This window comes from Dendrobates tinctorius, unplaced genomic scaffold (assembly GCF_039654945.1).
Source record: "Dendrobates tinctorius isolate UK_male_01 unplaced genomic scaffold, ASM3965494v1 ptg000147l, whole genome shotgun sequence".
Lineage (NCBI taxonomy): Eukaryota > Metazoa > Chordata > Amphibia > Anura > Dendrobatidae > Dendrobates > Dendrobates tinctorius.
Window position 1 is genome coordinate 11,173,098 of NW_027361814.1, and position 18,117 is coordinate 11,191,214.

The window sequence follows — 18,117 nt, forward strand, 5'->3', positions numbered from 1 at the left end:
TGTGATCAAATGTGGTGAAGAAAAATAATCTTCTGCCATTACAGTCTTGTAACAGTCATAAAATCGCAAACACAGATTATGTAATGCAATTTACAAATCACTGGATATGTCAATAATACCTGATAGATGCAGGTCCCAACTCTGAGAACAGAGCCCTGCCTCCTGCGGGGGAGAGGTGGCTGCATGTGTGCTTCTCGCTCCACTCACCTCTACAGCAGAGCACGCTCACTTGGCTACTTTTGGAGATGTCTTAGAAGTCACATTGACATGAGACAGAGCCACATTTTCAAGGTTTAAACCATGAGGATATGTCTAATGTCTGAGATGGGCCCATCGAGCAAACAATTATTTGCTTTTGTGTTTTTGGAGGGAACGGGCCACTGCGGAACAAATGTGAAAGGGAACCCAAAATCTAATTCATGGTGTCTGAACCACAGACGGGATGAATCAGAGTCTGGCTCTGTTTTTCCAGCCATGTATGTTTTTATCTGAAACAAACACAATAAATACATACTTTTACATGTCTCGTGCTCCACTCCACTAGACTTGACTGTTGACCTAGGTGATTGGGACAAAGCTGCCAGGAACCGGCCTCTTGGACTAGTCACCCAAATTGTATGATTCCTACCTTGCTTTTATAGTGTTTTTTCTGTAGAATTTCATCATAAAACATATATGGCAGAAATAATGGTGCCAAGTGTTAGATTCCTGCTGCTTGTGGCAATTGTTGTGAGTTCATTTTCCCCTTCATTACTGAGGCCCGAGGAACTCCCTCTTCTGGTAAAGAAAGGTAGTGAGCCTGATTATCAAACACCTGAGGCTGATGATGATGACTGGCTGAGTGGAGTTACGGACTGGATATAAGGCTGCCGACGCCCTTCTGCCCTGCGGGTGATTTCTCTGTGGGATCCTTGGAGACCAGTCTGAATTCCTGCTCCTCTAAAGCTAAGTTTGCTGCTCGGCCTTTTGCTTTTGTGCTTTGACTTTGTTTTGCTTTGTTTTTCTGGATTTCTGCCATTCCCTGCTGGGGTGTGCTGAATTCATTTAGCTCTGTCTTCTGAAAATACCTGAGTGCTGATTTAGTTTTTGAAGCCTAGCTGCTTCAGGGCCTTTTTCATATCAGCTTGTTGGCTTATGTCTTTGATAGGGTTTTGGCAGATTGCAGACAGCAGCCTTCCTGTCCTTTCCTATCTAGATAGTTGCAGGCCCCGTCTTTGCTCAGTCTATCTTTCTGTCTGTGTTAGTATTTTCATCTTGCTTCACCGTCATTATATGTTGGGGGCTGCCTATTGCTTTGGGGTCTGCTCTGGGGCAGTTTAGATTTCCCCTTTCTTTCTTTAGGCCTATGTAATTCTCCGGCTGTGATCGAGGGGTCTAGGGCTTCGTAGGAACCCCCCACGGCTACTGCTAGTCGTGTTGATAGGTTCAGGGGTCTGCAATCTGATAGTTGCCAACTTCTCTGGTTTTCTGGACTTAGCTTGTATTTCTGCTTTTGCCTCCTACGGTGACTCATTCATAACAGAATCACCCGCCCTACCGCAGATTCTAGGGTACTCAATAGCAGGAAAGAATAGTAAAAAAGAAAAAAAAAGTGTGTATATTTTTTCCTCTATATCTCTGAGGCCGTAGGGGGAATTTTTTTTTCTCTCAATGGAGATAAAGCAATTGTCTGATCGTGTGGAGCAGCTCGCTGCGGAAGTGCGGGGAATTTCCGCCTACCTTGCTCATTCACATGCTGCTGAACCAAAGATTCCTACACCTGATGTATTTTTTGGGGATCAGTCTAAATTTTTGAATTTCAAAAATAATTGTAAATTATTTTTTGCCTTGAAGCCTAACTCGTCAGGGAGCTCCGCGCAGCAGATTAAAATTGTCATCTCTTTGCTGCGTGGCGATCCCCAGGATTGGGCGTTTTCTTTGAAACCAGATGATCCTATTCTGACTAATGTGAACGCATTCTTTCAAGCTTTGGGGTTGTTGTATGACAAACCTAATGCCATTGATCAGGCTGAAAAGACCCTGCTGGCATTGAGCCAGGGTCGTGATTCTGCAGAATTGTACTGTCAAAAATTCCGAAAGTGGGCAGTACTTACTACCTGGAATGATAATGCCTTGGCTGCTCTCTTTCGGAAGGGGTTGTCAGAAGCCGTAACAGATACTATGGTGGGATTTCCTGTTCCCTCTGGTCTTGACGATTCTATGTCACCAGCCATTCAGGTTGATCGGCGTTTGCGCGAACGCAAAGCTGCACGAAAGGTGTTGCCACCTGTTGAACAAATGTCTGAACCTATGCAATGTGATAGAGTTTTTTCCAGAGAGCAGCGCCAGGAGTTCAGAAGGCGTAATAAGTTGTGTTTTTTCTGTGGAGATGCCTCGCATATTATTTCTGTCTGTCCTAAACGAGAGAAACGCTTTGCACACACGTTTTCTGTTGGGGGTGTTCAACCTAAGTTTCTTCTGGCTATTACTCTGATCTGCTCCCTGTCCACATTTTCCGCCAAGGCTTTTGTGGATTCGGGAGCAGCCCTAAACCTAATGGACTTGGATTTTGCTAAACGTTGTGGATTTCCAATGACACCTCTGCAGACGCCTATCCCTTTGAGGGGGATTGATGCTACTCCTTTGGCTAAAAATAAACCCCAGTTTTGGACCCAGGTGGTAATGCGGGTCGCCCCAGACCATCAAGAAAATTGCAGATTTTTGGTGTTGCATAATCTGCATGATACTATTGTTCTGGGGTTTCCCTGGTTACAGATTCATAATCCAGTTTTGGATTGGAAATCTGTGTCTGTGGCGAGTTGGGGTTGTCGGTGTGCCTTTAGTGAGGCTCCGGGTGTTTTCCACCTCTCCTCAGTCGCATGATGTTCCTGATTATTTGGCAGACTTTTATGATGTATTTAGTGAGAATGAGTCTGCGTCTCTGCCTCCTCATAGGAGTTATGACTGTGCAATTGAACTGAGCCCGGGGTGTAAATTTCCCAAGGGTTGGCTCTTCAATTTATCTGTACCGGAGCACGAGGCTATGCGATCCTATATTAAGGAGGCGTTGGAGAAGGGTCATATTAGACCATCCTCGTCACCCTTAGGTGCCGGTTTTTTTTTTGTAGCCAAAAAGGATGGATCATTAAGACCTTGTATTGATTATCGTGCCCTCAACAAAATTACTGTTAAATATCAGTATCCGTTACCCCTGATTTCTGATCTATTCTCCAGAGTTAAAGGTGCTTGCTGGTTTACCAAGCTTGACCTCAGGGGGGCGTATAATCTTATTCGCATTAAGCATGGGGATGAATGGAAGACGGCGTTTAATACTCCGGAGGGACATTTTGAGTACCTGGTGATGCCTTTTGGGCTCACTAATGCCCCTTCTGTCTTCCAGTGCTTCATGAACGATATTTTCCGAGATTTTGTCGATAAATTTTTGATTATCTATCTGGATGATATTTTGATCTTCTCCAAGGATTGGGATTCTCATGTGGAACATATTCGGACTGTGTTCCGGATCTTGAGGGAGAATTCCCTGTATGTCAAAGGATCTAAATGCCTTTTTGGAGTACAGAGGATTTCTTTTTTGGGATTTATTTTGTCTCCCTCAACTATTGAAATGGACCCGGCCAAGGTACAGGCCATTCACGATTGGGTTCAGCCCACTTCTTTGAAGGCCCTCCAGAAGTTTTTGGGTTTTGCTAATTTTTATCGGAAATTTATAGCAAAATTTTCTAGTATTGCCAAGCCATTGACTGATTTGACTAAAAAGGGTGCTGATGTGTTAAAATGGTCTCCGGAGGCTGTTTCTTCCTTTCAGGAGCTGAAGCGAAGATTCACCTCCGCCCCGGTTTTGCGGCAACCTGATGTCTCACTTCCATTCCAGGTAGAGGTGGATGCTTCGGAGATTGGTGCAGGAGCTGTTTTGTCCCAAAAGGATCCTGTAACATCTAAAATGAATCCCTGTGCTTTCTTTTCCCGAAAGTTCTCTCCATCTGAACGTAACTATGATGTGGGGAATAGGGAACTGTTGGCCATGAAATGGGCATTTGAGGAGTGGAGACATTGGTTGGAGGGAGCTAAGCATCAAGTCGTGGTCCTCACTGACCACAAGAATTTGATTTACCTAGAGTCGGCTGAGCGCTTGAACCCTAGACAGGCTAGGTGGGCCTTGTTTTTTTACACGTTTTGATTTTGTGGTTTCTTTTCTTCCTGGAACAAAGAATGTCAAGGCAGACGCCCTCTCTAGGAGCTTCTTTGCTGATTCTCCTGTGGTGACCAAGCCTGCTACCATCTTAGGCGAAGGGGTAGTTCTTTCTGCCATCTCGCCCGATTTGAGACGTGCTCTGGAAGAGTTCCAGGAGGACAAACCTGAGCGTTGTCCCAGTGGAAAGTTGTATGTTCCTGACCAGTGGAAGAAGAGAGTGATGTCTGAAGTTCATTGCTCTGCTTTGGCTGGTCATCCAGGTATTTTTGGTACTAGAGATCTGGTGAGTCGGTTTTTTTGGTGGCCCTCCTTGTCTCGTGATGTCAGGAATTTTGTGCAGTCCTGTGGGACGTGCTCCCGGTCTAAATCGTGTTCTCGCTCTAGTGGGTTGTTGATGCCTTTGCCTGTCCCCAAGAGGCCATGGACCCATATTTCAATGGATTTCATCTCTGATATGCCTGTCTCTCAGAGGATGACTGTTATTTGGGTGATTTGTGATAGGTTCTCTAAGATGGTTCATCTGGTACCACTCCCTATGTTGCCGTCTTCCTCTGAGTTGGTGCCCCTGTTTTTACAACAGGTGGTTCCGTTTGCACGGGATTCCTGAGAACATTGTATCTGACAGAGGAGTCCAGTTTGTGTCTAGATTTTGGAGAACTTTCTGTTCCAGGCTGGGAATTCAGTTGTCCTTCTCCTCTGCTTTTCACCCTCAGACCAATGGGCAGACAGAGAGAACAAACCAGACCTTGGAGTCATATTTGAGATGTTTTATTTCTGCTGATCAGGATGATTGGGTTTCATTTTTGCCCTTGGCCGAATTTGCTTTAAATAATAGAGCTAGTTCTGCCACTTTGATGTCACTTTTTTTTGTAACTTTGGGTTTCATCCTCGATTTTCTTCAGGGCAGGTGGAGCCCTCTGCCTGCCCAGGTGTTGACACTGTGGTGGAGAGAATGCACCAGATCTGGGACCAAGTGGTGGATAAGTTATCTCTCTCCCAGGAAAAGGCCCAGCGGTTTTCCAACCGACATAGGACCATTGGTCCCCAGTTTAAGGTTGGTGATATGGTGTGGTTATCATCAAAAAATATTGCTATGAAGGTGGCTTCTCCTAAGTTTAAGCCTAGATTTATTGGACCTTACAAGATTGTGGAGATTATTAATCCGGTCTCTTTTTCGTTTGGCTCTTCCTGTCACATTTAAAATCCATAATGTGTTCCATAAATCTTTGTTGAAGAGGTTTGTTGAACCTGTTGTTCCGGGGGTGGCACCTCCAGACCCTGTATTCGTTGAAGGTAACATGGAATATGAGGTAGAGAAAGTACTGGATTCCCGTCTGGCTAGACGGAGACTCCAGTATTTGGTTAAGTGGAAGGGTTATGGTCAGGAGGATAATTCCTGGGTCTCTGCCTCGGATATTCATGCCAAAAGATTGGTGCGTGCCTTTCATCGGGCTCACCCTGGTGGCGTGGTTGAGGGTTCGGTGACCCCTCCTCAAGGGGGAGGTACTGTTGTGAGTTCATTTTCCCCTTCATTACTGAGGCCCGAGGAACTCCCTCTTCTGGTAAAGAAAGGTAGTGAGCCTGATTATCAAACACCTGAGGCTGATGATGATGACTGGCTGAGTGGAGTTACGGACTGGATATAAGGCTGCCGACGCCCTTCTGCCCTGCGGGTGATTTCTCTGTGGGATCCTTGGAGACCAGTCTGAATTCCTGCTCCTCTAAAGCTAAGTTTGCTGCTCAGCCTTTTGCTTTTGTGCTTTGACTTTGTTTTGCTTTGTTTTTCTGGATTTCTGCCATTCCCTGCTGGGGTGTGCTGAATTCATTTAGCTCTGTCTTCTGAAAATACCTGAGTGCTGATTTAGTTTTTGAAGCCTAGCTGCTTCAGGGCCTTTTTCATATCAGCTTGTTGGCTTATGCCTTTGATAGGGTTTTGGCAGATTGCAGACAGCAGCCTTCCTGTCCTTTCTTATCTAGATAGTTGCAGGTCCCGTCTTTGCTCAGTCTATCTTTCTGTCTGTGTTAGTATTTTCATCTTGCTTCACCGTCATTATATGTTGGGGGCTGCCTATTGCTTTGGGGTCTGCTCTGGGGCAGTTTAGATTTCCCCTTTCTTTCTTTAGGCCTATGTAATTCTCCGGCTGTGATCGAGGGGTCTAGGGCTTCGTAGGAACCCCCCACACCTACTGCTAGTTGTGTTGATAGGTTCAGGGGTCTGCAATCTGATAGTTGCCAACTTCTCTGGTTTTCTGGACTTAGCTTGTATTTCTGCTTTTGCTTCCTACGGTGACTCATTCATAACAGGCAATCTTGCTTTCACACTGACACTTACCATCAGGGAAGACCCCCCCTTACGCATTAAGACAGCAGGCTGATCCAGCCAAAATCAGGGGGTTCAGTCAACTCATGTGAATGGACACCTTAATGCCAGTTACACTCTGGCTGGCCTTTTTTTCGGAAAATAAAACAGGGCAAAGCAATCTCACCATCGGAAATGCCTGACGTTTGCTATTCCTGTGCCGACGGGTGTTGTCGAATCGTCCGCCTGCGGTCAGGTATTATCCTTTCTTTAAACAATGCTAATAAGAATCTAGAACTAATACCACAAAACCGAAAGGTGATTACATAAAATCCCAAATCGGATGTTGTCTCCATCAAAACCAAATATTGATCACACACACAATCTGGGGACCAGGGCTCGATAAACTAAAGCACGTTTATTATGTTTGATTTGTACCAGTCTTAAGGCTGAAATATGTGCACCATTCCGAGCATGAGACGAGCTCTCTGTTACCATTGTCCTGGCAGAGGTTTTAATCGGCAGTAAACGTGACGTCCCGCCGCTAGCGTTCGAAGGCCGGCGTCAAATAAGATATATTCCGGCCAACGAGCCGGCGGCGACCCCGTGTGCACTTCTGTACAAGTAAAGTCCGAGTGAAGGATCAGGCACCTCAGTCCATAGTATTAGTTGCTGGGAAATATGTAACCTACTTAGTAAATTAATTTAAAAAGTGCAGCTAATTATAAAATTTCCGAGAATCGGTCACATTGCAGCAGTTAAAGGGAAAGAGTCCATCATTTCTTGTGAGGGGAGGAATAATATAAAAAGGTAAATTATTTGCAACAGAATCATTGATTAGCCAAGAACCGTATCTTAGATAACCTTCAGGAAGCGTTGGGCGCAGGGTCATCAAAGCTTGTGCGAGGTCTGGCTCTGTTCCACATTACTCCTCCTAAGCACTCACCTAATTGTACGGACGCTTTGGTTACTCGTATGTTAAGCTTCAACCTGAGGTCTCATTCGGCATCCGCGGTCCATTATTACTGTTCATTTGGGAAGTGATAACATGAGTAAAAATCCTCATTTTATCCAGAGATTGTGCAATTTGGTGAACTAATCATTTTTCAAAAGGTGCAAGAGTCGATTATTATGTAGTACAATTTAAAGGGATTATGGGAAAGTGATAGATACACATATATGGTGAAGAGGTCCACGCCTCCCCTGACTATGTCAGCTGCAAGTTTTGGAGTTGAGAAGTTAATTTACTGTAGACTTCAGGCAAAAAAAAAAAAAAAAGTAGGGTGTGAGCTGTTCAATGTCCCGCCTCCCTTATTACCTAAAAATCCCTTTAAATCTACACAACACCCCCCCTTGAGGTTGACAGTACTGGCTCCAAATATACATGAGACATACAACAAGCAGCTGGGTGTACTCTTCGGCTCCGCACACACGGACAGCGAGTACAGGAAGCTGAGGGAGAATAAGGCCCACACACAGGCAGCCGAAAGACCCCCAATAAAAGGCCGGCAGATTCACCTGTCTACATTCCTTGTTTCCATGCCACAATCAGACCTAGTGCCGGTCTCGGGCATCAGGGTGTTAGTCACTGTTGTGCCAGTTCTCCATCTGGCTGTGTGCTCGCATGGTAAGGCTGCTCCTCTATCATCTCGCTGTCGGGAGATTCTGACCGCAGTTGGGATTTTCTGTAATTGCTCGGCGATTCATCTGTGTCTTCATTCATGGCCGTCTTGGAGGCTATTTTGCCAAGATCTTCCTCTTGGGGAACATGACAAGAGGAACCCACAGCCTGCGGCCGGGGCATGTCGGGTGTGCCATCTATTCCTTCATCCGTGTTTATACCTTCTGAGTATGGAGGAGGAAAGAGTTCTTGCTGTCTGGTCGAGGGATCTAAAGAGTCCGCAATCGTTCCCATGCTCTCTACAGGCACTTGTGTCTGGATTACCATGGAGTGACGCAGATCTGGTGGTAGAAGAAATGGTGGAAGTCAGACACAAAGAAAAGCAAGAACATTTGTAATGATCACACTAAAGCTGGAGTCACACATAGCGACTTACCAGCGATCCCGACAACGATATCAACGTGTCAGGATCGCTGGTGAGCTGTCAGACAGCTTCACTAGCGATTAGCACAGCGACGCAGCGCGCCCGGCATCGCTGTGTTCGTTAGCGCTGATGAAATATTCATGTCAAAAATAGAATTAAAATAAAAAAATATTGTTATTCTCACCTTCCGACGTCCCGCGCAGCATTCCCGCCTCTCTCCACGCTCCGGTCCCAGTAATCCTTTGCGAGAATTACCGCGATGACGTCCGTTCTCGCGGGATCACAAAGTCTCGCGGCCATTCTTGCAAAGGATTACTGGGACCGGGAGCGTGGATAGAGGCGGGAAGACTGCGCGGGACGCCGGAAGGTGAGAATAACAATATTTAATTTTTTTATTATTTTACACCTGATCGCTGGTCTCCCGCCTGTCACACGCAGTGATTCGTGCAGGCCAGCGGGAGATCAGCGACGAAAAAAATGTCCAGAGGTTTCTTGCTGCGATCAGCGATACTGGCAGGGGGGACGGTCGCTGATCGCTGTCACACACAGCGATCTCGCTGGTGAGATCACTGTTGTGTCACAAAAGTTGTGACTCAGCAGCGATCTCGCTAGCGAGATTGCTATGTGTGACGGGGCCCTAAGGCAGGGATGCAGGGGTGTCAAAGCTTTGTACAGTTGTGCTCAAAAGTTTACATACCTCAGCAGAATTTTTGCTTTCTTGCCCTTTTTTTCAGAGACTATGAATGATAAACATTTTCTCCACTCATGGTTAGTGGTTGGGTGAAGCCATTTCTTGTCAGATTACTGTGTTTTCTCATTTTAAATCATGACGACAACCCAAAACATCCAAGTGACCCTGATCAAAAGTTCACATACCCCATTTCTTAATACCGTGTATTGCCCCCTCTAACATCAATGACAGCTTGGTCTTTTGTTGTAGTTGATGATGAGGCTATTTTCTCAGATGAAGCCTCCAGTTCCTGTAAATTCCTGGGCTGTCTAGCATGAACTGCGCTCTTGAGATTTCCCCAGAGTGGATCAATAATATTGAGGTCAGGAGACTGAGATGGCCACTCCAGAACCTTCACGTTGTTCTGCTGTAGCCAATGACAGGTTGACTGGATTGTTGTCATTTTGGAACGTCCAAGTACGTCCCATGCGCAGCTTCCGGGCTGATGAGTGCAAATTTGCCTCCAGTACTTGCTTATAAAGTGCTGCATTCATCTTTCCTTCAACTCAGCCCAAGATCCTGTGTCTTTGTAGCCCTCACATCCCCAAAACATTAGCGATCCACCTCCGTGCTTTACAGTAGGAATAAGCCGGATTACCGGTAATGCTCTTTTAATGAGTCCATGACAGCACCCACTGGAGGTAGCGGGATCCGCCCCACAGGAACAGGAAACCTACAGAAAGATAAAAGGGGCGGTCCGCATCTCCTCCTCAGTTGTATTTCAGAGTACCAGGAGGACCGCCAAGAGTTAGGCAAAGTTCTTGCATCTTAAATGTAACTTGTTTACTTTAGGAGATACACTTTAATATGTGTATTTATTGCTATTGTTATCTTTATAGGGAGGGAAGTGAGCGGGTGCTGTCGTGGACTCATTAAAAGAGCATTACCGGTAAGTAATCCGGCTTTTTAACCTTCGCCACGACAGCACCCACTGGAGAGATTCCAGAGACCATCACCTGGGTGGGGCCACTGTGCCAAGGACAGTTCTGCCGAAGCTTAGGTCAGAAATTGATGAAAGGTCAAATCTATAGTGATTATAGAAGGTAGAAGGGGTTGACCAAATTGCCGCCTTACATGTGGCTTTGATTGGAACCTCTCCCCTCTCAACCCCAGAGGATGCCATTGCTCTGGTAGAATGCGCTCTGATGCTCTCCGGAGGATCTTTACTTCTCACGGAGTATGGTAGTCGGATGGCATCCCTGATCCATCGGGATGAGGTGCTCTTCGTGACTCCGTACCCCTTTTTTCAGCCCTGAAAAGATATGAACAGAGCCCTACACTGCCTCCAGCTCCTGGATCTTTCAATGTATTTTAAGACCGTTCTGCTAACGTCCAGGATGTGAAATTTCTGTTCTTCAGGACTGGAGGGGTCCCTGAAGAAAGTCGGGAGAACTCTCTCTTGTGATCTATGGAACTTTGCTGATACCTTAGGAAGGTATGAGGGGGTTGGTTTCAAAATCCACCTATCCTGATAAGTCTGAAAAAAGGGTGGACCTATGGATAGGGCTTGAATGTTGCTAACTCTCCTAGCAGTCGTTAGTGCTACTAAGAGAGCCGTCTTGAGTGACAAGTATATTGGAGATACAGTGTCTATTGGTTCAAAAGGGGCTTCCGTTAAGTTTAAGTCCCAAGGAGGGATTCTAGGTATGTGAACAGGGACCGTTCATTCGCAAGCTGTAGTAAATCGGGACACCCACTTATTCTCTGCTATATTATGGCCGTAAAGTGCCCCTAATGCGGACACTTGGACTTTTAATGTATTTACTGCCTGCCCCAGATCTTTTTACCTTTTTGTAGAAATTCCAGAATAGGAACTATCAGGATTTCTGTGGAATGAGAGGCTCTATGGAACTGCAGAAATTTCTTCCATATTCTCATGTAAAGGCCCCTTTACATTTAGCGATGCACCAGCGATCCGACCACGATACGACCCGGCCAGGATCGCTGGTGCATCACTAAATGGTCACTAGTGAGCTGCCAAACAGGCAGATCTCACCAGCAATGCAGCAGCGGTCGTTACTTACCTTTCACACGCAACGATGCTGACGTCCTCCCGCTCGCGTCCACACGTCGCTCGTCAGCGCCAGCAGGAAGCGCCCGACGAGAAATGGACCCGGCCGATCTTGAGCGATCAGCGACAGACAGCAGGGGAGCCGGTCGGAGGTAAGTATCACACATAGCAATATCGCTAGCAATATTGCTGCTGCATCACAAAATCGGTGACGCTTTAGCGATATTGCTAGCGATATCGCTATGTGTAAAACCCCCTTAAATCTGAGTAGTGGACTGCTTCCTGCTATGTAGGAGTGTTGCAATTAGTGTTTCGGAAAACCCTCTTGATTTTAGTAGCTGCTCCTCAAATTCCACGCCGTCAAGTGTAAGCTGTCCACTTGGGGGTGGAAAAAAGGGCCTTGGGAGAGTAGGTTGGGGATCAAAGGGAGGACCCAAGGATCTGATATCGACATGGTTCGTAGCCATGAGAACCATTGTCTCTTGGGCCAGAACGGTGCTATTAGAATTACCCTCGCCTTATCCCCTCTGGTCTTCCGAATGACCTGTGGTAGAAGGATTATTGGAGGGAAGGCATATGCTAGGTCGAATTTCCACGGGGCCTGGAGGGTGTCTATTATGTCTGGATGATCCGACAAGAACAGTGAGGCAAATGTTTTTTACTTGCTTGTTCTCTTTCGTGGCAAGGAGGTCCACTTGAGGTTGCCCCATAGAGCTATTATGTCCTTGAAGACGCGGTGATTGAGGCGCCACTCCCCTTGCCGAAGTGTGTGTCGGCTTAAGAAGTCTGCTTTTATGGTTGTTCTTTCCCTTGATGTGGAGGGCAGAAAGGGACAACAAATCATTCTCGGCTAAGCTTAAGATTCTTGTCGCGGAAGACATCAGAGTCTCTGATCGAGTACCTCCCTGTCTGTTTAAATATGCCACTGTGGCAGTGTTGTCCGATAGGATCCTGACATCCTTCTGCTGGAGCTGTGGAAGAAAATGATGTAATGCATAATCTACTGCTGTCAGCTCCTTTAAGTTAGATGAGTACTGTAGTTACTCCTTACTCCACCTTCCCTGACAGAAGCTATTCCCCATATGGGCTCCCCAGCCGTGGGGGGCTAGTGTCGGTGGTTAAAGTATGGGATGGTAATATTACCCATGGAACTCCCACGGTCAAATGATTACTATCTAGCCACCATTCTAGAGAAGTCAAGACTTCCTGGATAGGGTTATCTTGTTCTCGAGGTGACCACCATGCCATCTGTCCTCTTAGAGGATGTGATGTTGCAGTGTGCGGATGTGAAATTGGGCCCACTGAACTGCCGGGGTACAAGAGGTGAGCGACCCCAATAACGACATTGCCTCTCTCAGAGACATGCATGGTCTATCCATTGCTGCTCTAACCTTACTCTTAATGAGCATAATTTTTATGTGAGGGAGTAGACATCTCTGGGTCGTAGGGTCTAATTGGAACCCTAAAATGTCTGGAGGGAGAGTGGAACAAGTCTGGACTTCTGGAGGTTGATGATCCAACCTAGATCCTGTAAAGATGAGACCGTATCAGCCATACGTCTAGCACACTGGGTGATCGAGTTCCCGATAACTAAGAAGTCATCAAGGTAAGGCATGATCAAGGTGTCTTTTTGATGCAGATCGGCCATCACCTCCAACATTACTTTGGTAAAGATTCTCGGTGCTATAGAGAGACCGAAGAGCATGGCCGTATACTGAAGGTGATGATCTTGCCTTTGAATGCTACTGCGACCCTTAGGTACCTTTGGTATCTGTCATGAATTGGGAGATGATAGCAAGCATCTTTTAAGTCAATGCCTGCCATTACATAGTTCGGGAAGAGAAGTCTAATGGAGGATCTGATTGATTCCATTTTAAAATTTTAATTTTGATAAGCGTATAAAGCTTTTTTCAGATTTATGATTGTTCTAAACGTACTCTCAGGTTTGGGAACTAAATAAATAAAGGAGAGTAGAACCCTCTACCTCTCTTGTCCCTCTGGGACTTTTACTAAGACCCTCTTGGATAGTAGACTCCGAATTTCCATCTCGAGGGCTTTTTGTTGCATTGTTGAGTTAAGGGAGGTTATAATAAATGAGTTGTGGGGAATATGAAGGAATACTAATCTTATTCCTTCTTTGATTATATTTAGAATCCACGAGCTTGATGTTATCGTTTCCCATTTTAGAAAATAAAGTTTCAGTCTACCCCCTACTGGGGGGACTGATCGTTCAGTATTTGTATTCTTCCCTTTAGTGGGCCCTCCCAAATGGCCGCCTTTTAAGGGCTCTCTTGTAGAAATGGATAGAAGAGTCAGGGAAAGCTTTCTTCCCTTCTTTAGCTTTGGTGAGTATGTCGTCTAGGGCTTTCCCAAAGAGAAACTCACCATCGCATGGGATCGCGCAGATCTTAGATTTTGATTGTGTATCCCACTTCCAGCTTTTCATCCATAGTGCCCCCCTTGCGTAGTTTACAAGACCCACTGATCTTGCTGCTAGGCGTAGGGTGTCTGCAGATGCTTCGGCCATAAAGGCTGCTGCTCCTCTAATTAATGGAATAGGAGCATGTAACTTTTCCCTAGACAGTTTCTGCTCAATTTGTTGGTCCAATTGGTCTAACCATACGAGCACTGATCTGGCGGTGCATGTGCTGGCTACTGCTTGTTTAAAAAACCCGTAGTTGCTTCCCATGACCTTTTTAATGATGACTCCGCTTTATGGTCTAGTGGGTCGGACAATAAGCCCGCATCCTCTACCGGAAGAGTAGATTGTTTAGAGGTGGAGGCTACAGCAGCGTGAACCTTAGGAATTTTCGGCCATTTTAGTAGCTCGTGGTCGCTAAATGGGAATTTCCTTTTTGAGGCCGATGGAAGAAACCTTCTCTGGTCATGTTTTTCCCATTCTCTCTTTATTAGGGCCTTAATCACCGGTATTACTGGAAAAGCTCTCCTTTTTCTCTCCCCAAACCCGCAAACGTTAAACTTGCGTGGTTTGGGCGCTCTTTGTCTCCTCACTCCCCATAGTGTTTCTTACGGATTTAACCACGTTATCTACACTATCCAGGGGAAACCATGATCATCCCTCAATTTCTGATGACGATGATGATGATGACGATGTGAGTGAGGAGTCTGAGACTCTCTCTTGTTTCTCCTCTGAACCAGAGCTGAGAGTTACTTGTTTTTTTGCTCCTACCCTCTGGAGGAGTACTAGCACGGGTGATAGCCTGTAGTACCTCCCTAATGATGGTCCGTGTGTCCCTAGATGACGCTGCGGCTCCCTGCCTGGTCTCCATAATGCATTGCTTGCAGAGGTCCTTTTTTTTTTTTTTTTTTTTTTTTTTGGGGGTAGGAGTCAGGGAGAGACTGAGCACATAAAGCTCATTCTTTGTGTTTAGATTTGTCTTTTTTCTTGGCCTGGAAAGAGGGGGAGACATGGCGAAAAAGGGAGGTGTCAGCTTAATAGGCAGAGTATCTTTTGCGCACTCACCCAGTGAAGCTTATGGTACCGGATCAGATGGCTGAGGTCCAGTCCTCGCATCTTGATTCTCCTGCATCACTTCTGCGAGCAGTGTCCGAAGATCCTTTGCCAAAGCCGTCTCAGGAGGTACTCGTCTCCTGGAGATGAGATGATTCCTCGCCGACTGCTCTGTGGCGTTTGTTAAAATAGGACCTTCCTGGGGGCATGGCTTGGACATGGAGCTGTGAGGCCGCATCTCTTCTGAGCTCCGGCGGGCCTGAGGCCCCTGCAGCGATTAAATAGCTATCTTTAGCTCCACTCACCCGCCGATATGAAGGGCAAGGTCGGACTCTGCTCCCAGACGCCCAGGGAGCTCACTGTGGGCCCCGGGGGCGCTGGAATCACCAAATACATGTCAGCCACTGGCAGCGCGGGAAGGAGAACTCCGTCCTCGGCAATGGCGACGGGAGCAGGCGCCTCCACTATACAGCCGCACGTACATGGGCGCTCATCGCCTGGGATCACGGGCGGGCAGAGGAATGTGGCTACAGCGGAGAAGGCACTAGATGGAGGACGGGTGACTGCCGCACCAGGGACTGGCCGTTCACCGCAGAAGCTGGCAGGAGGGAGCCAAGCACAGATCATGGGAGAGGTGAGAGCTGCACCCTGCCCCTCACCCCCCGGCCAGACCACAACACAGACGTCTGAGGACATATCTCCTCCTGTACTGCGTCCTTCCCAGATTCAGATGACAGGAGCGGATCTTTCACTACTACTAGAGAGGCATGAGGGAGAGACTTCTCCCTGCCTAGTGCCCCAGGACAGTGTCCCCGCCACTACTGCATCTCATGACCCCCCTGCACAGGCTCCTTTTGGATCTGTGGGCTCTGATGACCCTATAAATGCCTCAGAGCACAACTGAGTGCCATCCCCACCAAGGCTGATATGGAGGGCTATATACAGCGCCTGGAGGCGGTCTGCAGGGGTGAAATGGGGTCCCTTAAGGAGGACGTGTCCCATCTGACCCCCAACGTCTCCATATTGGAGGCTAGGGTGGAATCACTTTCCTCACAATTGCAGAGTCAGCAACAACTTCTGGACCTCCACTCGGAGTCTTTCAATGTGGTCCTAGATATGTTGGAGGACTCTGAGAACAGGAATCGGAGGAATAACATTAGGCTCTGTGGAATCCCTGACTCCGTGGCCCCACGTGACCTCTCCTCGGCCCTCCATGGCATCTTCAATTCGCTCCTGGGGAGATCATCCACTGAACACATTGAAATTGATAGAGCCCACCGCTCGCTAGGTCCCAGGAACCCCGATACATCTAAACCGAGAGACGTCATTTGCAGGATTCACTACTTCCAAACTAAAGATGACATTATGCGTAAGGCGAGGGATCACAATGTTATAGACTTTAATGGCTCCAATATTCTTCTCCTAGCTGATCTCTCACGCTTTACCCTGGCCAAACGGAGGGCTTTACGTCCCCTCTTGGAGGTGTTGCGGGAAAACAGGATCCCTTACAGCTGGGGCTACCCATTTCAATTGCAAGTACACAGTGACAAGGGATTGATAACTTTGAGATCCCTGTTGGATCTTCAGAACTTCAATGCTGCACTGATCTGACCCATGGTCACATTGGGTGACTGGCCTCGCCTCACTGCGTCTGATTTATGGGGACTGCGCCGCGATGGAGGACCTCCTGCTGGGTTTATGAGAAAGAGGAAACGGAGCTCCCGCCGTCGGCGTAGCTCCGCCACCCAGGCTGACGACACCTGATCATCTTTTCCAGACCATGTGTCCCATATTGCCTCTTTTCTTTATTTTGCTGCCTGCATTGTCCGTACGGGTTGCCGGACTTCCATGAGGAGCCTGATCGTAACTTTGCTTAAGTTTGACTGTTACAGGGGGACTGGAGTCGTATGTCAAGTAGCGATGTCATTCCAATTTGACTCTATCTGGGACTCTTGAGTGGAACTCCCGGCAAAGTTTACTTTGCACTGTTTATGCATGTTTTCCTACTTCGATGAGTGCCCCATGAGATGTGCTTAACTGTTGTATTACTCTATGATATCGCTAATACTATCTTAGGTTGACTAACGCTACTTTCTCTCCTAAATTTAGCTTTAGGTGATGCCCCTCCGGAGGCTCGTTCCAACTGTGTCCACCTTTGCAAATGTATCTGGCCCATAACCAGTCTTGTTATGTTTGTTAATAATGTTTATGTTGACAGGTTTATGGACCTATAGGGTAGAGTTTGGATTTTCTCTTTTTCTTTTTTGCTGCGGGGGTTTGACTGCTTGCTCTTTGCCCAATCACATCCCCCCTAGGGTGTGTCTTTGACACTACTTCTCAGAGTTATCTCTGATATTGCCCTTTACACCTAAAGGGCACGTCACACTAAGAGATATCGCTAGCAATATCGCTATAACTTGTGACGGTATAGCGATATTGCTAGCGATATCGCTGTGTCTGATACTTACCTACGACCGGCTCCCCCCGCTGATTATCGCTGATCGCGCGAGACCAGGCTGGATTGTTTCTCGTCGTCAGCTTCCTGCGGCGCTTCCTGCTGTGACGACGAGCGACGCGTGGAGCCGGGCGGGAGGACACAGGATCGCCTAGTGTGACAGGTAAGTAGCGACTCCCGTCCCCAGCGATGTCGCTGGTGAGATCTGCCTGTGTGGCAGCTGACTAGCGACCACTTGGCGATGTACCAGCGATCCTGACCGCGTCATATCGCTGGTCGGGATCCCTGGTACATCGCTAAGTGTGACAGTACCCTAAGGCCTAGTGGCCTTTTGGTTTCTCGTTTTCTCTTTGATTGGAACCCTGTATTCCGGCTGAACTACTCTTTCTCTTTAGTGCTTTACTTTCTCTTTTTCTGTTTCTATCTTTTCCCACTCTCCGCCCCCTCTACTCCTCTTTGACCCGATTGTACCTCCCGTAGGCCCGACAGTTAATATGGTATCCCTATAACTCTGCTCACTTAATGTTAGGGGGTTTAATGTCCCTGAAAAGCGATCGATGGTATGCATAAGCAACGGGTTGATATACTCTTGCTGCAGGAGACGCATTTCCGATCAGACAGAATCCCTACGCTTAACCATAAATATTACACACAGTGGTTCCATGGAAGTAATCCTGGCTCCAAGTCTAAAGGAGTCAGCATTGCATTGCATAAGTTTCTACAGGCTCAGGTGTTCGCCTCTAAGACAGATCCTGATGGTCGATATGTGTTTTTGAAGCTTAAAATTGCCCATGATCTGCTCACCATAGCTAACATTTATCTCCCCAATCAAGACCAGGTCCGGACGTGCAGAAAGTACATACGGGACCTTTCGGCCTTTGCAGAGGGCTATGTGATTATGGGAGGGGACTTC

At 47.1% G+C, this 18,117-nt stretch overlaps 1 protein-coding gene across 1 annotated transcript in view; it reads right to left on the minus strand.

Moving 5' to 3' along the window:
- Window positions 1-6,889: 6,889 nt before the first annotated feature.
- Window positions 6,890-18,117, minus strand: part of ABRAXAS2 (abraxas 2, BRISC complex subunit) — a 35,570-nt gene continuing 24,342 nt past the window's right edge. Inside the window, exon 9 of the mRNA XM_073546414.1 lies at window positions 6,890-8,453. Within this exon, the coding sequence (XP_073402515.1) occupies window positions 8,077-8,453 (377 nt within the window). The 3' untranslated portion in view covers window positions 6,890-8,076. The remainder of the gene's footprint in view (window positions 8,454-18,117) is intronic.